The sequence below is a fragment of the Betta splendens genome, chromosome 13 (assembly GCF_900634795.4).
Source record: "Betta splendens chromosome 13, fBetSpl5.4, whole genome shotgun sequence".
NCBI lineage: Eukaryota > Metazoa > Chordata > Actinopteri > Anabantiformes > Osphronemidae > Betta > Betta splendens.
The window spans coordinates 4378944-4406764 of NC_040893.2; the positions used below are offsets into that span (position 1 = coordinate 4378944).

The following is a 27821-nucleotide window of genomic DNA, read 5'->3' on the forward strand; positions in this document are numbered from 1 at the left end:
AATTACCTGCTTCCAGATCAGTTTGATATTGCTACATTTAGGTTTTATACAACAAAGCGATGTGAATATTTGATTGAAAATCCAAGTGAAGAGTGGCGTTAAATGTTTCTGAAATAGCTACTTAGTAGCTGAACTGTCATAGTATGGACAGTTGTACTGTCTAAACATACAATTAAGAAAACGAATTAAACGAATTAATAAACAACAACACTCAATTAATTGTCACCACACTTTGTGATTCTGTGAATGATATGGTTTTTAAAGCCAGCATTTCCCCGTTGTTCTAAAATGAAAAGCATGTAAAGCTATATTTAATCTTGCAAAATGTCTGCTGCTTTACTCAATAGAACGATTACTTCTAAGAATACACCAAGAACAAGAGACTCTGTCCGAGAGGCCACGAATCTGTTAGCGCAATAATTTATCTAATTTAACCGAGGGAAAGGGTTACATAATCTCGCTATATTTGACTTAAGGTCAACAATACAGTACAATGCACATTTTTACATTTTGATTGACATTTTCTCCTAAAGTTATGAAACAACAATATGAAGTTTTATTTTGTTATGAATCTTTGGTGTGTCCATCTCTATATGGTTCTTGTTTGCTGAGGGAGGAGTGTGATGGAGTCAACGAAGCTACTGGCCTCCCCGAGGATAACTCTGTCTATATGTGGCCTCAGTAATCCGTTGGACGTGCGCTCCTCAGGCTCCTCCCTGCTTGTCTCAGAGCAGGACACTCACCCACACACAAACTTTCTCCTCTTAACAGCAGCAGGACAATATGCATTTTAACCACATAATCTATGAACACAGGATACCACTATTGCGTAAGTAGATTAAACATTGACCTTTTATTGTATATAAGAATTTTACTTATGTGGTGAAGTAAAGGGAATTTTCATGACAATAAGGTGTAATAACTGTTTAAAGCATCCTACAAATATGACTGATTTTCATATTTTATTGTTTTTCTATAGTGTACAGTAGCTGTTGTGACAGACCTTGGTATTTGCAGATAGTGTGAGTTTTCCTGTTCAAGCTTTCTACTTTGTTACATAAGAAGCTTTACAGTTATGCACTGTACAGTATTTTAGACCACACTGTGGCGTGCTAATGAGGAGCTGGATGTTATGTTCTGCTCGACTAAAAGGGATTGAGATGTTTATTTTTCTTTTGAACTTTTTGTCTTAGTTTTATTTTGGTTCTCTTTACCTCAAGTATCTGATAAAGGTCATTCAGGACAAAACAATAGGTCTTTTCCAAGACTCATTCTCCAGTTTGGAATCAAAGATGCACACATCCAGCAAGTGATTTTGAATTTGTAAAATTGTAAATATTCTAAACATTAAAAAATTTTCAAATAGCCTTTTGTATTGTAACATTTGGAAGTTGAGTTAGCCTTGGACAGTTTTGCCTTCTAACATAACTATGACTACACTTATGGAGGAGTTCAGCTGGACATGTGTCAGACCTCTTTGTGTTTTGTGTGTGTGTGTGTGTGTGATGTCATGTATTTTCTGTCACACTTTAGGTGCAGTGATGCAGTTGGATGTTAAAAATGTGGATCTGTGACTGAGTGAATACCAACCACCATGAGCGCTGACACTGCCTGCAGGGCGGAGCTGGACTCGGAGCATCCGTGCGAGCTGGCCGACTTGGTGGCAGCCATGAACGTGGCTGCCAATCGTGTGACCCCGCCAAACGGCTACAGGTCCAGTGCTCCCAGGACCACCACCTCCTACAGGGACCCGATTTCAAAAAGGAAGATGTCTTTGCAGGAGAGAGGAAGTCGCATGGCTCGACCGCCAACCATCGAGACCAAGCGCGTGTCCATCACAGACATTGATGTAAGGAGTCCCCAAATGATTTGCATAATTCAGTGTCTTACTAGAATACTGTACCTGTCATTGATACAGTGATTCTTTTTCTGTAGGACTGTGTCCAGCTCAACCAGTATAAACTCAAACAAGAAATTGGAAAGGTGACTAACACACACGGAAACAAAGTTTCCAGATTACACAGGATCATGACAAAGTTTTAGCAAGGTTTTGACAGTGGTTATTTTTACTTTAGGGTTCATATGGAGTGGTTAAGTTAGCTTATAATGAAGATTCCGAACAGTACTATGTAAGTTGAAGCTGAAAATGTATTTATATAAACTTTATTTTAAAATTTAAAATTAAATTTTAAAAATCTATGAATTTATTGTTAGTCAGTTATGGTAAGTTGTATGTTCCTCCAATCAAAATTTTCTTCTTTTGTTCAGGCAATGAAGGTTGTTTCAAAGAAGAAGCTGATGAGGCAGTGTGGATTTTTGCGTGAGTGAATGTAACGCAGTGCTGTGAGTGAGCCTCCCACTATGAACCTAGGTCCACCCACAGCGCTTCAGCTGGGTCTAGTTTAGATGAAGCTGATTCTAAAAACTCTGATAACATTCAATCAGATCAATTCTATCAGCTCTTCTTCATGATTGTACAGGCCCTGTCACATCTCTCCATCGAACAATAATCATATCAACCAATCATAAATACGTGACACTAACCCAAAGCAACAACTGTAGGTTCTGACAATGCTGATGCAAAACATACTACAAGTAAACATTACTATTTATCCATAGTAGAAGCTTAATAAACAAACAGAAAACTGAGAAAAGATCAGGACCTCACAGGACATCACAAACTAGCTGCTAACTCATTGACTGTGACTAGTGCTAGTAACATTTTGATCTGTTCATGTATTTCTGTGTGCATTTTTAGGTCGTCTACCTACTCAAGGATCAAATTCCCAGCAGGATCCATTTTACAAAGCAGTGTTGCCCCTGGAAAGAGTGTACACGGAGATCGCCATCCTGAAGAAGCTGGACCATCCTAACGTTGTTAAATTGGTGGAGGTCAGTAAGATCATATTTTTCTAAAATACTGTATACAGTAACCAGCTCTACAGGGTAATGCAAATATCTGAGTTGATTTTAAATTTATTTAAAAAAGGATTTGCTTTTATAAGAAAGATTATTACAAACGGCTATAAATAATATATGTAATTTGTTTATCATGAAATGTATATATGAAATATTGAAAACTAATTTTGAATGTAAAATACACACTTAAGATAGAGAATATAACTAGTGGTGTAAAAGGAAATTGAATACTTATGTCCTACTTATTGTATCTTGCAGGTGCTTGATGATCCTGAAGAAGATGGACTTCATATGGGTAGGAGCTCATATTAAATAAAATGAAGAAAATATTAAAATGAAGGAAACAAGTTATTAAAATGCTTTTTCCCCAAGCATTCGAACTGATGACAAAGGGGTAAGTTATGTGCATTTATTTACTCTCTCTCTATAATATCATAACATATGGTAAGATATTGAATGACATTTCTGCCTTTACTTGTCACGTTGCTCAGTCCAGTAATGGACGTGCCCACAGACGACCCTTTCACTGAGGAGCAGGCTCGCTTCTACTTTAGAGACGTTGTCATGGGCATAGAGTACTGTAAGTTTGCTTTTTATTCTAATTGTCTCAAAGTTTAAACAACATCACATTAAAGGAATTATTCAAGATTTTCAGTACAATTCTATACATTATATCTGCCATAATAGCTCTTTTTTTGTGGCTTCGAATCACGAATCACAGTTCAAATCACATTTCATATAACTTAAAATGTGCCTACATAGAAACATATCAATGTCCACATCTACTGTATGTAAAGCTACATGATAATGCAGCAAGTCATTTATTAAATATTCATATTAAAGTTATTTAAGTTAAAAAAATATTAATTTTAAAATTAAAAAAAAATATTTCTAAAGTGGAAAATGTTTTTGAAATATCTTTTATATTTTTTGAATGAGATATTTTTTGCTAAGACAATTTTACTGATCTTTTTCATTTTGTAACACACAATTATTCTAAACTACTGTAAATCTGATCTCTTATATGAATCATTATCTGCCCAGTGCACTACCACAAGATTATCCACAGAGACATCAAACCCTCCAACCTGCTACTGGGGGATGACGGTCATGTCAAGATCGCAGACTTTGGTGTGAGTAATGAGTTTGAGGGGACAGATGCACTCCTGTCGAGCACAGCAGGGACCCCTGCGTTCATGGCCCCCGAAATGATGACCGAACAGGAGCAGAGCTTCAGTGGAAAGGTGACACAAACACGTTAGCTGATAATCGTCATTATAGTCAGTGAGTCATCATCAATACTTAATTATGAGAAATGACCAACAAATTACCCAGTAAGAGCCTTTCATGATGCAGCCTTGGTAATTAGTGTGGTTGTTTACTAGGCATTAGACGTGTGGGCGATGGGAGTCACACTCTACTGCTTTGTCATAGGGAAGGTGAGCACATTCACAACAACATACTTGTAGAAGAAAAAGCCAGGCAAAAAAATATTTTAAATTATTTGAATAATGTGCATTTGTTTTTTCTGTTTTAGTGCCCTTTCTATGATGAGTACATTGTTTCACTGCACAACAAGATCAGGAACAAATCAGTGGAATTTCCCGAGATGTAAGCAAATGATAGTTAAGTAATATAACCACTGCAGTATGTAATAGGATACAAATTTAGGCTACAAAATACAATAATATTAATTGAATAACACTGCCACAAATGTTAACACTTGTTTAGTGTATGTATTTCTCCAGTAAGTAAATTATTTTGGTTGTGGTAAATCATAGTTGGATGGAACAAAATTCATCAAACCAAACTAAACAAAGCAAAGCAAAGAAAAGCGATGCAAAGCAAAGCAAAGCAAAGCAAAGCAAAGCAAAGCAAAGCAAAGCAAAACCAAAGGAACTAGTTATTACTATTAAATACCCTGTTGTGTCTTTACTGTACTTACATTTAAATGTAGGTTCACATTTTACATATATTTAATGTGTATATTTATTTAGATAACAAACCTTTTATTTTCTTTTGCTACATTTTGTTGTTGAGTATTGTGGGGTTTGTCCTGTATCCCTTAGATGGGAACTGTCTTACAGAGTGACCTCAAGGATTTTAAATGATTTATAAAACATCATTTTTAATTAAGAAAAGCTGCTGTGGAACCTTTTCTCTAAAATCATTTGCTTTTTTTTGCATTTTTTCTTCAGGCCAGTTGTAAGCTCTGATCTAAAGAAGCTCATTGAACAGATGCTGGAGAAAAGCCCTGATGCCAGAATCACTATCCCTGAAATTAAGGTCACTGAGGAGGCAAAATGTCAAATGAAATACTGTATGTTCACAATCAATCCAATTTTGGTATTTTCATAATGAATAAATGTTGCTACAGCTCCACCCGTGGGTGACAGAGAATGGCACATGCCCCCTCCCTCTGGAGGAGGAGCACTGCACGGCAGTGGAGGTCACCGAGGAGGAGGTCCAGAACAGTGTCAAGCTCATCCCGAGCCTCTCCGCTGTGGTTAGTGGCACCAATCTCCCTCTCTGGTCACCATTTACCATACTGAGTATTACAGTAATACTGTCTTAAACTCAATAATCACCTTGTGATACTAGTTCTTTACAGGGTGAGTGATGAGTTTCAGTGTACTGTACAAAGAGGATGAACTCAAAAAGGACAGTCTCGTTATTGCGTATTTTCAATGAGACTCTCTCTTACTGTTCGTTCACTGCAGATTCTAGTGAAATCCATGCTGAGGAAGCGCTCTTTCAGTAATCCCTTTGAGTCTCAGGGCAGACGAGCAGAGAGGTCCATGTCTGCCCCTGGAGGTCTGCTTACGTAAGTAGCCCTCTCTGTAAATCCCGTCTGCTCCGCTGCTAACCTGCCAGCCCTGTGATTAGGCCTCTGACAGAACAGACGCCTGTATAAAACAACACATTCATAGATTATACTATACAGTATGTGTAGCAAGTCCTTCATTTGTCAGGAACAGTACTTTATTTGTTGGCTAGCACTTACAGTATATTGCATTAGCTGTGTATTCCTCCTGAAATGAGCAGCACAGCCACGCACATAAAAGCATTTATCCCCTCCAGATGAGCTAAATGGAAGCCCCTGTGGCAGCAGTAATAATGGATGCACTGCTTTTGTTTGCCATTAACAAGCGCGTCCTGTCTGTTGGGTCCACGAACACAGCTAATTACATCTTCACGTACAGAGCCACATCCTCCTCCACATTTGCACATTCGCCACCACTGCTGCAGTACCCAGCACTGTCGTCTCCCACACGTTCTCTCCAACTGACACGTGTGATAATGTAAATGGTGAAATACAAACAAAAGCTTTTTTGTGGCCACGCTGAAATAGGAATTATTATTAAAATGTTATGTTACTGGGTTGATAGAAATGAGAAGAATTTAGTTATTTTAATACCCCAGTACACATTATTTGGTACATAAAGTGTACCATGCATGAATAATAATAAAAACATGGCTTCATTCAAGTGGCACTTGTAATAAAAAATGTTTGCAATAACAACCACTTGTAGTAATAAAAGTTTTTATTATGTTTTTCATAAGCATAATCACAATATTGAAATAATCCATGTGAGCTATAATAACAGACTCCTGACTAACCAGCTGCTGGCCCTTAAGAGGTGTAGTCATTCTCTCAGCAAACCCTCTTAAATTACAAATAGATTTTAATGACATGTGTCCAAGTTAAACCCTTTCTTCCATGCCATTCGCAGGATATGAATCGAAAGTGATTTTTAGAGTGTGCAAAGGTCCATATATTTCAACTATAAGACCTACTGCTGAATATAAAACTCTTATAATTATATATTTCGCTGTGAGGTTTAAGGTGGAATTAAAATATATATGTAGTAATATATATATATAATATATGTGTGTTATACAGTGTTATAAGGTTTTATGTAAAAATGTAAATGACTTCTCTGTCTTGCAGCGGTTCTTGGGGCCTGACAGGGTCGTCACCTCAGCCTCATCCTTCATTGAGGTAAATTTTCTAAAAGCATTTCTGCTGAGCTCATACGTTTCATACTCAGTACATCTCATCACTTGTTTGCTCAAGCTTAAGAGGATTTGATCGACACAACACAAGGCTCTCAACACTGAGCGGTACCGAAAATACAGTGCATGGACACACAGGTTGCTGCTGAGCACGTTGGGGCTGTGTTTTGTCCTCTCTCATATCCTCTTTAGGTTCATAGTGGACACAAAGTGATGAGTTGTGCTGTGGAGGAGCTTCTTATCATACTCTGCTTTATCACTTCATAAGCATGATGGAGATTTTGTCTCCACTGCAGGAAAGTCAGCAACGAGGGGAGCAGAGAAGGCGAGCTGGAGGACTTGTATGAAGTTGATACACTTACAGAGTGTACGGATTAAACATGCAGACAGATTTAACCAAAATGAAAACATGCAGACAAATTGCAGAAGCTGTGCTTTTGCTTCATGTTTGCTTTACTTGTTACAGATTCTCTCACTTTTGCTTTGAATGAAAAATGGATAAGGCATTACATGACATAAAAATAGATCAGGTCAGTTTAAAGTCAGTCTTTATTTATTTATTGTTTTGTCAAATTAAAAATGTAAATATGCTTTGTATAGAAGATATTTTTACATTCTCACAGATGTTGAACAATAAAGTTCTAATTCAAACACTGCTGCATGTATACAAGTCAGTTATTTCTGCAAACTGCTGTTACATGCAGCGCCACAGTTTTATTATACACAGTTTTATTATGCCTCTTATGAAACACTAGATGGCAGCAGCTCTGAGACAACCTATCCATGATGTACAGTAGTCTTTGTCATGTCCTGACATTTCCTTATTATCCTTCTTATGAGTTATTTAAAGTAAACTTTGTTTTCCAGTATGTGTATGGCATGCAAACATACACAGCATTACATTTTCTTAATCTAAAGTAAATAAAGGATATAACATATACATTTTCAATGAACACTTTTTTATATATTTTTTATGTAGTTATAAAAAAGGTTTGAATGCATCGTATGCGGTATGTATAAATTGTGAAGTACAATTTGTTCTCCAAAGCCAGTAGAGAGTAGAGACTGTGATTCATAAGTGCTCGAACACATACAGTCACTTACTCTCACTAGTCTGAGCTTATTCCCCAGCAGTAACACATGCTACTGAAGTGTCCAAATTAATACACTATCTATTCTATTGATAAAGAAATTAATTAGTTTACAGATTCTGTAAAGCTGTAAATGATGCAGTGTACAGTTCCCTGGAACCAACCCAAGTCAATAAGCCATTCTGCACAGCTGGCAACCTTGGACAAGATAAAGTGCCGACGTTTTGGGAATTTCTTTATGTAGATATACATAAGTAGAAATACTGCTATACTGCTACTGCTAAAGGTCATGCTGTTGAAATTTTACATACAGATATAGTATCAGTATCAGACTACTGTGATGACTCATGTTGGTAAATTCAGTGAAGTGAAAATAATGTTTTTTCATTCAGAGTAGACAAGTAGAAAGAAGCATGATGCAGCAAAAAGCGAAGCTGTTGAGTAAGAGTGTCACCTCCAGTCACTATCACTGCACTGCTGCATGTGCAGTGTCCTGGTCTGCAGAAATTTTAGACTTACCAGGTTGAGGCGATACATTTTGCTTTGGAAAAGGTAGGATTTACTAAAACAGAGCAGGGCCTAGAGGATTCTCTGGAGGTGTGTGTAGTAGGAGGAACAGTACCTCAGATGGTCTGAGCACAGTGCAATGTGGAAGAGAAACAAAGGTAACAAGAAGAAGTGTTATAAAACAAACAAAACACAAAAATGTTATGTGTCACCATGTTGGCAACATAATAAACTATTTTTTCTTTTGTTATTTGCTTTACAGCTTTATTTTTTATCTTACTGAATGATTAAAGAGACAAAGAAAACAAGTACACATTACACTATACACTTTAACCACTAAATGGACAGAGGCAGGATGGTTTACCAGTAACAGAACACAGACAGGATGGTTGGACCAGTAAATGAACACAGACATAACAGTTGGACCAGTAACAGAACACAGACAGAACGGTTGGACCAGTAACTGAACACAGACAGAACGGTTTGACCAGTATCAGAACAAAGGCAGGGTGGTTGGACCGGTAACTGGACATAAGCAGGACGGTTGGACAGTAACTGGACACAAAATGATTGAACCAGTAACTGAACACAGGCAGGATGGTTGGACCAGTAAATGAACAGATACTGCCCATTGGAGACAAACAGCTGTGAGTCGGATGATACACGTAACACATTATTCATTACTTTTCTATTCTTGATTTATTATCAGAGTTTGAAACATTTTACAACAGAATTAAGGTAAATTTGTTGTGGCGAGGCTGCTACAGTTCATTTCACATGCCAGATGATCTGGACAGGCTGGAAATCATTGGTGCATGCAAGAGGTTTGAACTCATGGCTCTAGGTTCAAGAGTTGTGAGGTTCTTGCAAATGCGTTCAACGATACGATGCCTTTAGCCTTTAGCAAGCTAAAATGGTTCATGAGAGCATTTGTATTCCTACAGTCAGCCCATTTTCACTGCTCACTGCAGATGTGGAGAACAGTTTCTGAGCAAAGACTTCTGTGGAAACTGTTGCCATGCAACAGCACAATACTGCGCTCACACGGAGTAGTAAATTCACTCTATGACTGCTCTTTTCCCTGACATCACAGCTTTATTCTATGCTTTTCTATGTGGGTTTTTGTTTTTAATAGATTGAATCTCTCACAATCTGTTCATCCTGTATTTGCTGTCACATCTTCATGTTTCTCTTCATGTCCTATCACTCTTTTTTGTCCTTGTTTATGACAGTTTATCTCTTCTTTTTCCTTTTGCCTTTCCTTTCCATTTTTGGGAATTCATGCCCACATACACTGTATTGTGTCACCAGCTCATACAACATACAGACCATCAAAAGACTTTCACCAACTTTTACTTTGTGAATGCTTCATCTAAACATTCATACAGTAACCAAAGAAACTGCTTTAGTCCTCTGTTGTTGACAGTACTGTAAGTAGCTTCATCTCCTGACTGGGTTTGGATGAGATCATGTACAGTTAAGTTTTATTTATATATTTTAATATTTATAAAACTACTGATGATTCCATACCTGTTTTTTATAATGCTCAGTAAACCAGTTTGTTGTAACGTAGCTTACTGTACTACTGTATACTGTATGACTGATCCTGTTCCTGCTCCTTTCTCAGTTTATTAAGAGCTGTTTTCTTATACAAAGCCTGGGTAACAAAACAATATATATTATCTTAAAAACTCCCCTATTTCCCTATCCCTATTTTTTGTAGATTGATTAATCAACTTATTTTTCTTGTAAACAAAACAAGTTTTAAATTAATACTTATTATTTGAGGCTTCTTCATCTTATTGATCTAAACTGATACATCTAGCATTCACGTAAAAAAATATATATTTTTGGAGTATTTGAATTGATTAAAAAAAAAGAAACCTAGTAAACTGTTTATGACAGACTACTTTGGCCCAAAGACATTTGTTTTGAAACCATTTAATATTTTATACAATTATGAAAAATATCACGTGGTGTGTTTCTGTTCCAAAGTGACTTTATATATAAGTGATAGATAACAGAAAACAATTAAAACTGATAAAACAACAACAAATCAGACTTCTAAACAACAATGGTCTTTTTCTTCTACTCATGTTGCAGGTTGTTGTATGTGATTTGCAAATATGTGAATTGCATTTATGGCACATTATGCTTCTTTATAAATGTCTTCACATCTCTAAGATGATGACAACAAAACCACAAGCCAAAATGCTGTCGTCTTCTGACATGATGTGCCACTAACCTTCTATATTAAGTAATTTTAACTTCATGAAAAGTAAAAACCATCATACCTTATCAGGTTCCTTGTTTGTTTTTATTATAATCCAAAATGGCAGTAGGTTTCTCGCCCTCCTTGGTTCTCAAAGCATCATCCCTATGTAGTTGATTGCCAGGTGGGGATGAACACCAAGATAAGATTCCATTCTCTGATTGGAATGTGACGTGACATGTGGCGTGTGGCGTGTGGCGTTTCTGCATGGCCGTCATCTTCATCCTGTCCAGGACTTATTTCTAGGTCTGGATTATATTTTGTTTCCTCTTCATCTTCTGACATTGTTAATCCTCATAGTTATTTTCCCAGCCTCTTTCCTCCTCATGAACATGATCCAATATCTATTCCAGAGCTTCACTTAGGGCATATTGAGCTGTTATGGTGCTCTCACAACAAGAACTGTGAGCAAAGCTTCAAAACAATTATATATAACAAAGTTACGAGAAATTTGCAACACCTAAATATGTTATTAAAACTATGTTGCAACTGTGTGTGAGAACTGCCAACAGGTGTTGGTCCCGTCGGAGAGACTCTACTGAGCAAAGGTCCCCGTCCTCCTATCATTTATACTGTAATGATCGGCCATTTTTGACCTGGAAAACCAAGAGTCTGCAAAAGTTGAATGACACACTGAAAAATACATTAATCCAATTTGCTGTGTGTGTTGAAGTACTCCTTGTGCACAAAGTCATAATATCTGAGGTCAGTCGAACAATATTAACAATAATTTTAGAAGTTGTTGAGATCGCTCAAATTTGACCCAAACACAACACAAGGGCTCAGAGCCGCTACATGTATGCTACTTATGTAGGTTCAAATACCATCAACAGAGCCAACATTTCTAAATGTCATAATCCTCAACAAGTAGAATATATTATATTTATATTACTATCTAGGCACAATACTGGAATCTGATTCTATCTGTATGGATGTTGTACTGTAAGTATTTGTTCTCTGTCAGTTCTGTTCAGTTGTCTTTGTATATTATTACCATAGATGTTATATACAGTACTGTGCTTAATAAAATTTATGTAATATGTTTTAGGAATCTAAAATTATGATAATTGATAATAATATGATAATCTTATGATAATTATACATTTAATAGTTCTTGATGGAATTAACATGGCAGAAAAACAGTTTTAGTAGAATTAGATTTTGTACAACTTTGCCTTTGTTAAAACACAGTGGGACTGGACTCACATAAATTCAGACCCACATTTTATCAACTTCACTTCATTACAAAAGCCTTGGTAAATAATCTTCAATAATCTTCCTCTTCAGTAATACTTTACACACATTGATATACTTGCAGCCACATGAAGGGTTTTCTGGCAGATGCAACTTATGCTGCAATATTTTTGGACAAGTGCTCCTTAAAATAGTCTTCTTCAGCTGAAGTTGTGCCACTTCTTGATAAATAAAACAAAGTCTAAATGTTAGGCTGAATAATTCATTTTGCAGCAGTCATGCATACAGTAGTAGCTGTCTTTGTGTGAGCCTTAGCAGCATCCTTTGTTATATAACTTAACGCTACTAGAATAAAATAATCAAGGCTAGAGGCGATTTTTGAAAAAAGCAGATGTCAAAGACAATTTTTTATTTTATTGATATTATTTAAAATCAGTGAGTAGGAGGTAGAAGAACAAATCAGACACTGTTACCCACCAATATAAACTCTTACCAGCCATATACAGGCGGAAGTCTGTAGTGGAGTGGCTGTCACATTGATGTCTCTGGTCTACTCACTGTCTACTCGCAGGCTGCGGGGAGGCCTATTTATAGATCTGTCTCTTTTCCCTGCTTCTACATCGTCCTCTTTTTTCTCTTCATCTCCTTTTTTCTCCCTCCTTCCCTTCTTCTAATGGATGATATTTATGGAGCTTTGCAGGTATTATCGTCTTTGCATCTTTGAGGTGCAGCTCACACCGAACTAAATCATAAATGCTTTGAAAAGCCAACGTGATGTGTAGTTTTTATTCATCATGTTTCAAAATGAGACATTTTAGGTACCTGCAAATAAACCCTAAGGATGCTGCCATCCAGCGTCTGGTCACTTTGGCAGCCATTTTTTCCCCAGCCTTGAGGTTTGGTTGCTGATGAATGGTTGACAACAATGCTGAGCAACCATGGAGTTGACAACATAAATAAATGCATCAAAACTCAGACCTGGTTACGACCTTCTGAAAAAGTCCACTGTCTTCATGTGTGTATAACCCCAATCAACACAAACGTGACTCTGGGTGTCATGGGTGTGCACATAAACATGTGTAGTCTGTAGTGTACAGGCTTTTCATTTTTTTTGATTGAATCTATCAGTTACCTTACATAATGAAGGGCTGTGTACACTGGTACATTTCAACAAACGCTTATGATACGCACAGAAGACAAAAATAGCTTCCTTGTTTCATCTTCAAAATATACCCGGCCACAGTGTATTTTTAATCTTTTGCTGGTGAAAACATAGTCTATTTGATTTTATCATGAGCTTTCTAGCTCAAAGTGGCATCACATCGACTGGAACCACTAATGCCAATGAAGAATGTGATGCAGCAATTTAGAGATAATCAGTTTTTGGTTTTTTACACCTAATTGTACTTGCCTCTCAGGGAAATAATATTTTACAGTCTGAGAGAGTGCAAGTTGTATAAGTGGATGTGAGGTACACTAGAAAATGTTGTATTATCTTAGATGTGACATTTCTATTTATGTTCTCCCAGGATGGAGAAAACAAAACTACTAAAGGTCTTTCATTTTAAAAATATGTCAAATAAGATTAAAATACTAATTAGGTTTATTATAAATCGACAGAATTCGGTACAAAAGAGGTTAAGATGAATTAGCAAATGCTGAAGATTGAATCACATATCCATCAGTGGGCCTCATGTGTGTTTGTGATATTGTGACCAACATTTACCTATAAAAATCATGCCGGTGTTCCTGAAAGTCTAGCACTGCATTAAAACACGGCCAGGAAAATAGGCTGATACTGAATCCTAACGCCTCCTGTGTGCTTTGAGCTTTCATTTTTACAGGATGCAATAGGTGCCTGAGCAGTCCAGCAAGAAGCCAGGCTAACAGGGGATACGTATTGTAGCCCTAGCAACAGGAACGGGATTGGTGGCTGTGGAGAGTAAGCCTGTCAGCCATTGGCTGCTGAGCAGGACTGTTCAAAGCAACACAATTTCATCTTGTGAAAGGTTCTGTGCAGCAAGCTGCAGCAGAAGGCTGCGGTGTGCGCGGGTGGGCAACCCAACAGCCTGCCATTCCAGTGTGAGGGCTCAACTCCCACTTTGGGAAACACACAAAACCTTAATTAGCCAGAGAAACTCAACCTACATGTATGGATGTCTAACTACAGGTTGCATTTGTGAAGGTATTCCATTCATTGTGTGCCATGTTGTGCAGGATTTTCTTTAATTGCAGTGCTGCCTTCTTGTGATCGTACAATGCATTGTCTTATGAAGCAATATCCTTTGATCTGTGCTCTAACTGAGTTAATGATGAGCAAGGCAACCTCAGAATGAGCCTCATTTAAGACACATTTTGTGAGCTAAACTGCAGCTGCCACAGATTTCATCTCACACTGTAGGTTCACCCACAAACGCTAAAGGCATGCTACTGTATGCAGACACACCGTTCCACATATGGAAACATGCACTAAGCTAGCTCTCTCTCACACACAAAGGGTTGTAAGGGTTGCGGGTTGTACATCTCAGCAGAAAATTTGAAAATCTGTAATGAATTTACAGGATGGAAATGGACAGTTTCTACACTGATCGTAGATGGCAGAGAAACCAAAATATAGAATGAGGGCTACAGATAAACAAATAGCTTTAATAGGCAACAGAAATTTGGCAAAGCATACAGTTTGTATCCCCTTTTCACCTGCAACTCCCTGTTTGACTAATTTCCAGTAGGTCAGCTCTATGTAATAAGTGATTAAAATCTCATTTATTCTCCTTGAATGAATATGTTTTAATGTCACAGAAAAAAAGATCACCATAAAAAGAATGCAAAATATAAACACACACCACAAAAAACGCAACTAAAAATAATTTAAACGCAACAATGTCTGTATTGTTGGCAATGAGACTCATGACATGGTTTGCAAAATAAAAATTAATTAAAAAAAAAAATCAAAAAAAAGAAATAAATCTTTCCACTCACTTAAACACACATTAGCTGGGAATTGTGGGATCAAAGCCAGGCTTTAGAATTTCCTTCACTTTAACAGGGGAGCCTTTGAGTCCATGAGTGTTTGAACACAATGAATCTGTGTCCATGACGTACAGTGTGAGTGAATGGGAACGCATGACAGTGACAAAGCTTGTGTACATAGATGAGGTTGTGTGACTGACCTTAAGGCTTTTGGTTACTGTTAAGTCTCCCTAAAATGGCCACCTGTTAGGAAAATAATCTATCTGTATGAATATATTAATGTAATGTAATAGTAAAACTAGCAGCATTATGGAGGTAAATCCTTAACCTTAATCTTCCTCATGTAAAAGGTTTGTGATGAAGACATGGATTTTCATATTATTTTTAATCAATAAATCTACTGAATGCGCTTTCCCTGTGATCGTTTGACGTTCGATATTCATATCTGTGATGTACAGACAGAGGACACGTTACTGTGTATAACCACCGAAGTGGGGAAATATTACTAAACCAACTGACACCAGTGCAAAACAGCTAAGCACACACAGCAATGCTAAGCACGAACAGAGCAGCTTTCTGTGAAATGGTTTCCCTTAAAAAATAAAGATTCCTCATGGGTGACAATACAACAATACAGTAGACCACCACAGAAATGGTACATGTATAATTTAGTCATATTCTTTTTTATTATGATAGCTATTATTTAGGTTCTTGTGCAACTGCTACATAATGACTCACATTCAAGATATTTTGTCACTCAGGAACAGCTAAAAGGTATAAAAACAAACAAAATGTATCCTGTTGGAAATAAAATATGGTCCATGATCATGGATTCATAACAGAAACACTGAGCCTGAAAAACATCACCATTATTAAAACTAGTTAGCATGACAGAAAATTTACTTAAATACTGTTCAAAAAGCAAAATATACCATAATCATACTTCAAGGTGTCAACACCAGCTGGTAAGATTAAGTGATCACTGGTGGCTTTGTATGTTCCTTTTTTTCTTTCATCAACAAATTAAATACATATATTGCATGTCACTATAGCAACGCTCATTACAGGTCAATTTTTACGATCACCATTTTGGTATAGCAAACCAAAAACAATAAAAAATAAGCGAGAAATCAACATCAGACAAAGCCTGTTTTTTGCAACCATATGAATACTTAACACCCACAGTATAAGTTAATAAAGTCAAGCTACTGTATATAAATACATCACCAGCATGCACAATATTGATTAATTGATATAATTGTTGTCATCATCTTACACTGAAGAAACAGTATAGTAGGCAAGTGCATTTAATAAACAGACACAGAAGTAAACCACAAACTCTGAAGCTGCTTTTATTTTCTATTTTTTGTCTTTGTTTTTTGTTTTCTTGTAGTTTGTTTGTTTCATATTGTTATATCTCTGCCTTTAGTAATCTTCAACCTCCAAAACAACCTATGTTTCCAGTGAGGAAACAGATTAATCTGTGAAATGCGTTTTCAACACAAACTGCGGTAGCGATTTTGTCTACAAACTCCTGAATCCTGTGTCGTTTAAAATCCCTTCTTTGGGAAATTATTGACTTTTCAAATTTTCATATTTTCTAAGTGTAAGTTTAATTTTAACGGCTTCCAGGGGCCCTTTCTCATACACACTGGAACCAATGCAAACTAGTTGTGTGAGGCATTCCCATTCAAGCGTTTTCTCTCTCAAGTGACTCAAATGCTATCGCGCAAAAACCTAACAAAGCAGCTTATCTTGACAAGATCAGTTCCTATGCCAGTGTGAGGCTGCCATTTCAATCCAACAACAACCACTTCAGGCTGATTCACCGACATATCAGTGGTTTTGGCAAATGTCAAAGAGAAAATCAAGAAGACGGAGGCCCCTTTCAACTGTATATATATTTCTATATATATTTAAACTAAGATTTTACCTCCACTCTCACCTCTCACTTCTTTTGATTCTTTGATTCTTTTAACACATGGAAAAATAAAGAACTGCTGCTGCGGTAGTGTCATCGGCAAAAGTGGCTGCCAAAGTCCACCGGCCCTTCGTATTTTTTTTTCTAAGAGTAATTTCTGTTTAATTGTTGCCCTCCCCTCCCTCGTCATCCTGCTGGTCACTTGTCCACAGTGTTAAGTTGTCTCGGAGCAGCTGCATGATCAGAGTGGAGTCTTTATAGGAGTCCTCGTTGAGGGTGTCAAGCTCGGCGATGGCGTCGTCGAAAGCGGTCTTGGCCAGATGGCAGGCCTGCTCCGGGGCGTTCTGGATCTCGTAGTAAAACACAGAGTAGTTGAGAGCCAAGCCCAAGCGAATGGGGTGGGTGGGCTGCATGTGCTCCTTGCTGATCTCGTGGGCCTCGTTGTAGGCCTTCTCGGACGACTCCACCACTGTGGCCCTTTTCTCCCCGGTGGCCACCTCGGCCAGGTACCGGTAGTAATCACCCTTCATCTTCAGGTAGAACACTTTGCTCTCGTGCTGCGTTTCGCTGCAGTTCTTGATCAGAAAGTTGTCGAGGAGGTTGAGGACATCCTGGCACACAGCCTCCAGCTCCTTCTCGATCTTCTCCCGGTAGGCCCTGACCATTTCAATCTTCTTCTCATTGCCGTCAGCAGAGGTCTTCTGCTCAATGCTGGAAATCACCCTCCAGGAGGAGCGACGGGCCCCAACCACGTTCTTATAGGCCACAGACAAAAGGTTCCTCTCCTCATTGGACAGGGCCTCGTTCAGCTCTGTCACCTGGAAAGAGGAGGAAGTTGGCTATTAAGTGTTTAGTCAGGATCAGCCTTAACTAACAGCACTTGACTGGCTTTACATTACCTAGAACACAATAAAAGAAATATTTCATTTAAATATTTCAATATCATAGTAACCGATGATGAAGCTGGTGATTTCACTTCTACTAACCAAGATCAAGACTAATGGCACAGGATGAGCAATATTTCACATATCAAGTGCAGTTCCCAGTTTCCATGGCGATTCTTTCGTTTAACACATCAGAAACAATATTTAGAGATAATGGTAGTTAGTGACAAATAGTATTCAAGATAGTTGTAGCAGTTGTGGGTAAGAGGAAGGCTGGACAGGGATTATTGTTAATACAAGCACCGGGGGCAGCTGCTCAGCCAGTGAAACCCCTGTGCCCTGCACAGTTCACGTGTCCCAGTGACCTTCTCAAGCTCTGACCGCTTTACCTACAGCATCTAGAATGCAGTTACATCACCGACCTTCACAATTAGATTTTGACAGATGGGCTTTTAATGGGGCAGTTGTCATGGAGACAGAATCTTGTCTAGTTCTATAACTGCACAGGGCCTGAAATACATAAATCAGGATGTAAATCAGAATCTACAATAGTGTGAGAAAGCTGTTTTCCACTGATTTCCTAGAGTTCCTTTGGGAGCTGTTCTGACACACTAAGACAGCGGAGCACAAAGATGGCGCAGGATGGCTGACGTCACTCACACACACACACACACACACACACACACACACACACACACACACACACACACACACACACACACACACACACACACACACACACACACACACACAGTCGACCAGTCGACTAATGGAGAGGTGGGCTTAACCTATAGATGATGAGGCGTTTGAGGCCTGTTCAGAACTCTCACACAAGCTTACTGATCCTATCTGACTGACATGGACATGGCGTTTAAGCCAAGTCAGTCTGTTTATAGACACAATGACCATTTTAAATACACAATCATACATCAGATGCACAGATATGTATGCTACAACACTGAGCCAACTGATCAAACAACAACAAAATGTGTGTGTTCACATCACATTTTTGATTGTTTTTGTATTATTTCCTCCATAAAAGAGTCTTTACACTGAGAAGAATAACTCATAATGAAAATAGGTGGCCAAGTGGAGGCCTACTCTCTGTCACTTCTTGCTACATGGCGAGGGATTACCTTCGATTAGCGAGTGAGGGCACACACCCCTGCATGCAGGCTCCATTGGACTGCACTGACATGGCTGATAGTTTAAAGGGAAAGGAATCTCTCCCAGCACACACATCGTCCCACCTCCTGCAACCAGAACCCCCCCCCCACACACACACCCCACTCACTCACCCACCCTGAGGACAAATAATTCACATGGACCCACTGTGTGTGTCAGTCCTGAGAACCGTGCCACTAATGTTTCTTGTTGAAAGCACACATGATGATTTAAGTCCCTGCGTGAGCTCGCACACGCCTGGCTGAGGCTCACGATGCAGTCGGTTCCCATACGAGCTGGTGTGACACAGCAGTTTTTAACCCCACTGGACAGCCCTGTTCCTATTATTTCTTAAGGGGGCAGAGACGGCACAAATAAATCACCCAGCAGATAAATGCTCTGTCCTCAGCACCGACCAATAAGAGCTGAGACAGCTCCTGTGAGGCCGGCCAGCTATGTCATCCCGCTTTGCATCAAATAATACAGTACTTACTCATGCTCATTAGCCCGACATGTCCACACCGTGCTGCTGCCAAAACCCAGGACCGACCAGCGCTTGCACACACCAAGAAACAAGCATTATGAAAAATAGCAAGACCAGGGCAGTGAGGAAGATCAAGTCTTACAACCAAATCTGGTCATATTGACTCACTGCAATATGACAAAGAATATTCTAGAAAGATTCTACTGCCTCCTACATTTGTTTAGAGGGAACAACACTTTAAAAGGCTCCTGGTGTAGGATTATGCTCAACTAAGCCTCCGAGTCTGGTGGAACAATGTGAACACAATGTGTGTTTAATCACGTATGGAATCAGGTATGACAAAAAGATGAGGAAGAGGAGGAAGAAGAGGGGGTGGAGTGGGCAGCAGCAGCGACTGAAAGGCTTTCAACCACCAGCCACCTCACATGGCTCCCAGCAGCAGAAGCGCCTATAAATTCAGTGTAATGGAGGAAGGGAGGGAAGACGGATGGATAGAAGGTAGAAGGGTGGAAGAAATGCACTAGAAAAGGTCCCGCGTTTGTGTGTTGTGACCTTCCTATAAAGCGATAGATTCAGCTCCGGCCTGCGCGCGTTTCATTTAACGTTACTGTCCCTTCATTGAATGGCTCGGCCGACAGAAAGGCACCGCCCAAGGACCAGACGATCCGGACTCGGCTCGGGAAAGATGAGGCACTGAGCTGTCAACGGATGGGCGACAATGGATTACATCAATTAAACGTTCTTTTTACCGCGTTGACCGACCGCAGGGCAGTAATATCACACCTGTGTGACCTCACGTTTGGTGCCAGCACGGTCGAGATTGCGCGACGAGCCTTTACGCAAACAGAGCAGTGCTAAAACATTCATCCTGTTTCTACAGTAAGTCAGAATGACTGCTTGGGTTTTTTAAAGCACTTACCGATTTCATAGCAGCTGCCATGTCATCATACCTCTCAGCCTGTTCAGCCAGCCTGGCTTTCTGCACCAGCTGCTCGCGATCGACCATTTTAAAAAAAATGATATTTAGCTGCTTGCTTAAACTGCTCTACTCGAGGTTTTGAGGATGAAACGATGAGATATTTGAAATCGCAATGCAGTGAAATCCTACGCGAGCCTAATGCCGCAGCTGTTCCCTGCTGTCTGTCTGTGCTTCGCGCAGACGGGACTCCCCCTCTCCTCTCTCCTCCCTCCTTCCATCCTCCCCCTCCTCCTCCTCTCTCAAACACACACACACACACACACACACACACACACACACACACACACACACACACACACACACACACACACACACACACACGGTTGCGTCATCATTCAGAAAGGTGGGAGTCTGCCAATGATTTAACAGTCCATACATGGGAACCAGAAGGGCCAGACGCGCAAGGACGGATGTAAAGGAGAAGCGCAAGGCTAGTGGAATTGTGGGAAATTGAGTTTTGAGTAACTGCCCATAAGTCTATGCAATACTAATAATGGCAACAGTTTGTAAACTAGTAAACAAGTTAATATTTGCATTAATTAATACTACTTGTTAATACTTAATTATATGATTGCTAACTTGTGATCTAACATAGCTGGCCATTGTGTGAGACCACATAACATCAGCTGTGTTGCAGTACTTATATACATTAATCCAAACTATGTGCTTTCTGAGTAATTAAACAACGACATATTTAGTTACAGTCACATTAATTTGTGTTCTTAAAGTCCAAATCACTGGGCAACCACCACACACAGTGTTATTGGCGGGACATAGATAGACACTGTATCCCTCCAGAGACAAGCTGTGGGTGCATATAGTTTTCACCTCATCTGGCTCCTCACTTTCCCTCTTGCTCCACCTGATTGACCTGAATCATTCAGACTGAGAAAACCCCATTGTTAGACGATGCTACAGTAGATGTTCCTGCCAAAGCTAAGGTTCAATTGGCCCAATCAGCTTATAGATTTTTATGGGGAGGCATGTTGATGGGACTGAGAGGAGCCGCAAAGAATTCCTTTTACTGTCTGTTAATAAACATGATCAGTCGAATTCAACAGACAACCTAATTTGTGTGAAATTTGTTTGAGGTTGTGAAGGACTGAGGACCAGGGTTAACAGCTCAGCCCCTCTTTCACCAAAGTGTCCAAAGCATATGGCCAAAGGTCCAAAAACTCCAGGGAGTACAGCTGGGTTACACCCCAGACTGTGTGGAGATAAGCCTATCTCCAGCCATTACTGCTCAACCTCTTGCACAAGACTAGACTCCTTTCTCCCCAGTGACATGACATTTTATGTCCAAAAGGTCCATTTCCATGTTTTAAAAGATTGTGTCTCCAAAGTCCCTGTCGCTTTGAACCTGAACTAAGTGGGATCTTCCTTATCGTGCGGAGTCATGGTTCATGATTTAGTGCAGTGCTCAATGAGCCTTGGGAGAGACTAACAACATTCAGCCCCCAACAACATAGCTCCTAGGGTCATTCTGGCAGACAAACACCTTCACCAAGATAAGATGGCAGTTTAATGAGGAGTGTGATTCTTTCAGATTTTAACAGACATTCAGATTTTAACTTGAGATGAGCCACAATAGTCAGATTTAGATTTACCTCAAAATTAAGGTGTCTGAGATTCGTGGGCATTTTGCTGTATAATGCCAGATGAAGGGTGTCGAGTGGAGCAGTAAGCCTGACGTGAACAAACTATTGAGGAGATGTTTGATACCGAAGTCTAGACCAGTGAAAGTGGGGAGGTCAAAGCACGTAGATAAGGAGGTACGTGGTTTGTGTTCAGTCTTTTTAGTTCAATAATGCCACACAAAAATGCAGACACATCGCACTATTCAGATGAATGTATTGAGTCAATAACGGTTTTGAACCTTGGATCCTATTTAGTCTTATTTACCCGATTCTGTAGTTGCATAAAGGTAAGTTTTATCTTTGTGTCAGCTCATGGCCTATGGTTCCAACAGAAGTTTTAATGCACAGTAACATGCACCCTGTGTATGGTGGACACACAAAATGGGTGGTTGTTGCATGATGAAAGAAAGCAAACCTTTAATAAAATCCAATTGCATTTATTAAGCTCAACTAAATTATGTATGATTACTTGTCATTCCTATAGCTGTGCTTTGAGTATATTATTATGCACCTATTGTACTGTAAAATATAGAGTATCTGGCTGTGTAACAGTTTGTGACCAACAGGGGGGGCTTCTGTGCTTCAAGAAGCTTCATGCCATCATCACTGGCTGCTGAGCACAGGATCAAATCAATCTCAGAGTGTGAATGAGTGTAAATCAGATGAGGAGTGTACACACCTGTAGTGTGATGGTAGGTTATGGTACAGTAGTTTCCAAATTTATAGTCCATATTCTCACATTAAATTTAGTACTAAATAGAATTATTTTTACGTTATTGCTACTTTTTAAAGGCTGCTTCCAGCTCATCGCTATAATCACTTCCTATTGTCAAGGTTATAAATGAGTAAATAGTACAGTTACATGTACTGTATACAGTATAAACCTCTCAAAAAAGAGAGTTTATGTGAAGAGATGCTAAACAGGCAACGTGAGCTTTTTAAATCAGCTCATGATTTCCCTCTTCTGGACAAAAATAAGTATCGTAAAATGAGCCACTGGGTATTTTACGAAATTTTAGAAAACCTTTAACTGCTGTGACAAAACGAAACTGTTTGATTGAGGCAGTTTTCAGGTTTGTAGATTATCAGTTATTATTAGGAGACAATACAGTAAATCTACTTATAGCTGATGCCTCAGCAAAAAAGGACCTGGGTGTGATTTGGCCACAACCCTTTTTCTGTAATCTCCATGGGTTGTGGTGGATTGTCTCCAGGTGCTGTGATGTACTGGCGAATGCGCCAGGCTCCAATGCCCCATGACCTTTAATGACCTTTACAGGGATAGGGTCAGGAAAAGTGCTGATGAAAAGGACTATGCAGTGTCAGCAAGTGAAAAGGCAGGAAGGTTAAAACATGATTCCAAAATATGTGCAAGTAAAAAGAACACACACACACACACACACACACACACACACACACACACACACACACACACACACACACACACACACACACACACACACACACACACACACACACACACACACACACACAGAGCAGGAGATTACAACCTGCTGACCTGATCTAAAGTAAAGAAAGGAAGTGTTGACAGTCAGTGACTCGTAAACTAGGTCAAGTCATGAGTAGAGTAGTCAGAGAAAAATTAAGCACTGCCTTGTCATACAGTAGGTCACTCTAAATAGCAACCTGCAGTAATAAACCACTAGTCTTTAGGTTTCAGTTATTTCTTGAGTAAAATTTAAAAGGTCTTCACTTGGTGAAGCCTTGCAAGGCCACAGGCAGAGCGGAACGAATGAATCTATGTTCCTGCTTTAAAGAGGATTATGTTGTGCTCAGCTTAATTACCTTAAATTAGGATGAGGGTAAGAAAAGTTCTGCTGTCTGCAGTGGCCATCTGTTTGCTGCAGACAGTCGAGCGCTCACGCTGCTGTAAATGGAGACGAGGCTGGAATTGGATGTTTTGATATACCCAGATGAAGTGAGGTTGGCTACTCCAGAGGATCTCAGAGAATGGGAACTCGAGACTGCCAGTCAGGTGTCCATACCCATCGTCCGGCTCTTTGTAGCTTTATACCCATACAACCCTGCTGCCATGTCTCCCAACACGGACACAGCAGCAGAGGAGCTGCCTTTTGTACCAGGACAGATCATTAAGGTAGGTTTTTGAGCAAGCATTAGACTGATAGTGAATAAAAAGCCTCTAAAATCTATGATGGTGTTTCCTGTTTGTGCTAGATTCAGGCCAGCTCTGTGCGAGAATAGATATGATCTCTCTTCTCATTTCCTGTCACTGGCTCCAAACTATTTGTCACCTTTTCGTGTTGACTTATGTGACATGCCTCCTCTATACGTGCTGTGCTATACATACAGTACATTATACATCGTAAAGCCTTAAAGCCTTAGTTATAAAACTAACATTATAAAACTAACAATGGCTGTGTTTCTTAGGTGGTTGGAGACAGAGACTCTGATGGTTTCTATCATGGGGAGTCTGGTGGACTTTCTGGTTATGTGCCTAGTAACCTGGTGGCTGAAGTTCCAGTAGATGATGAGTACTTAAAGCATGTACTCATGCAGCAGGGCTTCCTGCCTGTCGACCACACAGGTACAGTTTCAGACTGTTATTCAGCAGCACGCGTATAACATACTGTACTAGAACTCCACTGACAGGAGAAGCACTCAGGTCCTTTACAAAGAGAACAGCAGCTCTAAATGACAATTACATGAAAAATGTTTAAAACGTGTTTTCCTCTGGAACCAAACTGATCGTTTAAACAACACGCTAGTTAATATTATGCACAATAAACAAAAGCTACACAAATAGCAAAATGAAATAAAATGCAAAGATTGGTGGTCTCATAAAGTAAGGAAAAAAATTCTAAAAAAAATTCTAAAAATCTAAATTGATCAGACTTTTGAACAATAACAGTAACTATTTCCTGCCACATACAATAATAAGATGACAAGGTTTCAGGTTTCAGAAAGCTGGTAGTTCTGCTACTTGTTTAATATTGAGGTCACAGTGGGTCCTTGAGTCTTCTTACTGTAAGTTTGCCTCCCTATTTTACAATATGCAAACGGTAAAGAAACTGTATAATGCAATACAAGTAAAGAGTTACTGTTTAAGAAAAATTCAGGTTTTTACAAAAGCATTGAATTACATGCAGTTCTTAAAATGTATTTATAGATCATACAAATTGTTAATATTATTCAGAATTTTTTTTGCTCTGGGGTCCAAGAATGTTCCTAGTATTTAGCAAGTAGTATCATACACAGGAATGAACTGTACATTTTAATTATACTTTATAAACTGTATTACTACAATTTGGAGGTAGCTTATAATTACAATACATTAGTCAATTATGCATCATCACTGCTCTAAAAAAATCTCAAATCTTTATCTTTTACAGTAAAATGAGTTATGAAGTGACATAACAGTAAAAATTATGAAGTACAGACACCTGGATCTTACTTCCTGGACAATAAAACCACAACAGAACAGTGGTGGAGGTTATCTTTTCTACCTTCAGCAGTTCTGTGACATTAGCAGTACAGAAGTTGATCATCTGTGACAAACCATTTGCACTGAGCTGTTCGCCAAGGTGAACATGTGTAACTGTAGGATGATACTAAAGCTAAAAACAGATGTGAATAAGAAGAAGATAAAGCTGTATGTACGTTACTGTATGAACTACTTCAACATGATTCCAGTTAGAACTTAGTACTTAGAAGTTGCATATAAGTCAATTATTGTTAGCACATGTTTTACATATTTTCACTGCACATTGATTTTGAACATTTTTTGTCCTGCAGGTATGTCTTTAACGCCCGAACTTAGTGAATCGGACAGTATCCCAGATGATGTAGTTGTTCAACGTATGGTTGCCTTATTTGACTATGATCCCTGGGAAAGTTCACCCAACATGGACAGTGAAGTAAGCACTGATTCGTACAGTACAGTATGTGAACCACCTAAAGCGTTTGGAGTGATCTGCCATTTTAAAACTGTAAAGTGATCAAGACTTCTTTTGTGGCAGGTGGAATTGGGTTTTCGTTCAGGAGACATCATATATGTGCTAGGTGACATGGATCAAGACGGCTTTTACTATGTGAGCATTGTCAGTACAATTCCTCTCATAATTTGTTGATTTGCTCTTTTTACTCACAAGCTGAACTTTGCTCTTACTCTAGGGGGATTTACATGGACGACGGGGGCTTGTACCATCAAACTTTCTGCAGCCGCTGCCCTGGGACTAGAAGACGCCACGCTACCATGCTTGCTGCAAATGCCAAGTCTCCACTACAGTGAGCTCAGTTTTTATGAAAATTTAATGTGTCAAATTTGTATCTTTGAAATGTTTGTCTTACAATATGACAATACATATGCTGTATTTGAGTAGTGTTTCCACCAAACCATACTAATACTCTCTGTAATTAATTTATTTAATAAAAATGTAAATATATGTAAGTCAGATCCCAAATGATTTAATCAAAAAAGTAAAAAGATTAAAAATTCCTTATTGAACTACAGACTCACCTTTTATTTATCTAGATATTTTTCATTAACTAATTCACTAATGGGAAAATGATAACATTTACCAAATACATTTTAACATTTAAGTAACTATGTCATACCTGACAGCGTGCAATTATTGCTTTAGCCTAAAAAAATACAGTATATTTGAATTGTCAGTTTGTCTGAATTATCATTATCATTATCAGCATTATCATTACAGCATGTTTTTATTTGCCTTATATCCTGCTTATATTTTTTTAAAGTAGCTCGTAAGAGTTTCATTTTTTATAAACAAGTCACATCACAGTTTGCTTAAAGTTGTATTTATGTCAATCAGAAACTCGTTATTACATTAATTACAATATATTAACAAATGTGACCTCAGCCACATATTTTAATTTCCTAGATGTACTCATTTATCATTCTCACTATGTACATTCAAATGATTGTCTGTTTTTACATTGCATCATTCTTATTGCACCAGTTTGTAACAAATTACTTCTAATTACAATAAACAAATAAAACAGTCAACTTCAACAGGTTTTGGGGATGATTCTAAAGTTTGTAAAGATGATTCTTTCACAGTCTGGTGGTGATCTTCAATCTACAGTACATTCATCTGCAGCCAACAGTATACTCATCCATAAAGTAGGAAACACTACACTGTGTAATGAAGTTTAGTAGTGCTTTCTACTTTATGGGTGACAACACTGTACATCAACATCTTCTGGTCACTCCACCTTGGTCACGATAGCTTCAATAAAGGCAAAACATGCAAATTCATTTTAAAAAAAAACAATACAATTCACAGTAAGATCTAAAATAATGCTGATCCAGCACATTGATGCAATACAATATTATACTTCCACATACTTTACATTTATAGTTATACTTATAAGTCGTGATCATGGTATTAGTAAAGGTGACTTGCTCTGAGGTCTTACCAGCGTTGGACTCCACAGAAGAAAGAAAACCCAGAAGTGAATTTGATCGTTTTATTAACCCTGACTGAGTCACGTGGTTCACACAGGAAAAGCCCAGGCAGTCGACTCACACATGCACGAACACAGCATTCAACACAGCACAACACATGGTTTGTGGAAGCGCACTCGTTTTTATACAGTAAGCATATAAGATATTAGATAGATTACTAGATTTTTGTTAAATATTTTTGTCACCCTTCTGTTTCTATGAAGCTGTAGTGTCTGTTGGCTGTAGGTGCAACATTTTCTACTACTACCTGGTAGTTTTTCTAGCAGCGTTGTATTTTTATGTATAATTTTTTAGCTATCAGATAATGAAAAA

General features: G+C 38.7%; 3 protein-coding genes and 1 long non-coding RNA gene across 6 annotated transcripts; 2 read left to right on the plus strand and 2 right to left on the minus strand.

Annotated features, from left to right (window-relative positions):
* Positions 1-602: 602 nt before the first annotated feature.
* Positions 603-7597, plus strand: camkk1b (calcium/calmodulin-dependent protein kinase kinase 1, alpha b). Of its 3 annotated transcripts, none has more exons than XM_029171392.3 (17): positions 603-829; positions 1534-1849; positions 1936-1983; positions 2076-2129; positions 2269-2320; positions 2759-2892; positions 3178-3214; positions 3292-3313; positions 3411-3499; positions 3964-4163; positions 4305-4358; positions 4457-4530; positions 5118-5205; positions 5297-5425; positions 5640-5743; positions 6872-6922; positions 7233-7597. In XM_029171392.3, exons 2-17 carry the CDS (start codon positions 1595-1597, stop codon positions 7312-7314), a joined length of 1473 nt encoding a protein of 490 aa, XP_029027225.1. In that variant the 5' UTR covers positions 603-829; positions 1534-1594; the 3' UTR covers positions 7315-7597. The 3 variants fall into 3 exon arrangements, with proteins under 3 accessions (XP_029027225.1, XP_055370245.1, XP_055370244.1); XM_055514269.1 differs by lacking the exon at positions 603-829 and adding an exon at positions 905-1022; XM_055514270.1 differs by lacking the exon at positions 2076-2129.
* Positions 7598-15634: 8037 nt separating this feature from the next.
* Positions 15635-20604, minus strand: ywhag2 (3-monooxygenase/tryptophan 5-monooxygenase activation protein, gamma polypeptide 2). The gene is made up of 2 exons (XM_029171818.3): positions 20343-20604; positions 15635-17709 (listed from the first exon to the last, which is right to left on the minus strand). The coding sequence occupies exons 1-2, from the start codon at positions 20427-20429 to the stop codon at positions 17053-17055; spliced, it is 744 nt and encodes a 247-aa protein (XP_029027651.1). The 5' UTR covers positions 20430-20604; the 3' UTR covers positions 15635-17052.
* Positions 20605-23826: 3222 nt separating this feature from the next.
* si:ch211-105f12.2 (RIMS-binding protein 2-like) lies at positions 23827-27053 on the plus strand. The gene is made up of 5 exons (XM_029172386.3): positions 23827-24155; positions 24449-24605; positions 25814-25935; positions 26038-26109; positions 26192-27053. The coding sequence occupies exons 1-5, from the start codon at positions 23934-23936 to the stop codon at positions 26255-26257; spliced, it is 639 nt and encodes a 212-aa protein (XP_029028219.1). The 5' UTR covers positions 23827-23933; the 3' UTR covers positions 26258-27053.
* Positions 26824-27557, minus strand: LOC129605013 (uncharacterized). The gene is made up of 2 exons (XR_008696473.1): positions 27461-27557; positions 26824-27270 (listed from the first exon to the last, which is right to left on the minus strand). It is a non-coding gene; the product is annotated as an uncharacterized LOC129605013 (long non-coding RNA).
* Positions 27558-27821: the final 264 nt, after the last annotated feature.

Excerpts from the sequence above, each read along its gene's own strand:
- ywhag2 (XM_029171818.3), bottom strand. The coding sequence starts at position 20,429 with ATGGTCGATCGCGAGCAGCTGGTGCAGAAAGCCAGGCTGGCTGAACAG. Across the intron at positions 17,710-20,342 it reads TGGCAGCTGCTATGAAATCG|GTGACAGAGCTGAACGAGGC; the intron begins GTAAGTGCTTTA and ends TCCTCTTTCCAG.
- si:ch211-105f12.2 (XM_029172386.3), top strand. The coding sequence starts at position 23,934 with ATGGAGACGAGGCTGGAATTGGATGTTTTGATATACCCAGATGAAGTG. Across the intron at positions 24,606-25,813 it reads CCTGCCTGTCGACCACACAG|GTATGTCTTTAACGCCCGAA; the intron begins GTACAGTTTCAG and ends TTTGTCCTGCAG. Across the intron at positions 26,110-26,191 it reads ATCAAGACGGCTTTTACTAT|GGGGATTTACATGGACGACG; the intron begins GTGAGCATTGTC and ends CTCTTACTCTAG.
- camkk1b (XM_029171392.3), top strand. The coding sequence starts at position 1,595 with ATGAGCGCTGACACTGCCTGCAGGGCGGAGCTGGACTCGGAGCATCCG. Across the intron at positions 3,500-3,963 it reads TGTCATGGGCATAGAGTACT|TGCACTACCACAAGATTATC; the intron begins GTAAGTTTGCTT and ends TTATCTGCCCAG. Across the intron at positions 4,531-5,117 it reads TCAGTGGAATTTCCCGAGAT|GCCAGTTGTAAGCTCTGATC; the intron begins GTAAGCAAATGA and ends TTTTTTCTTCAG.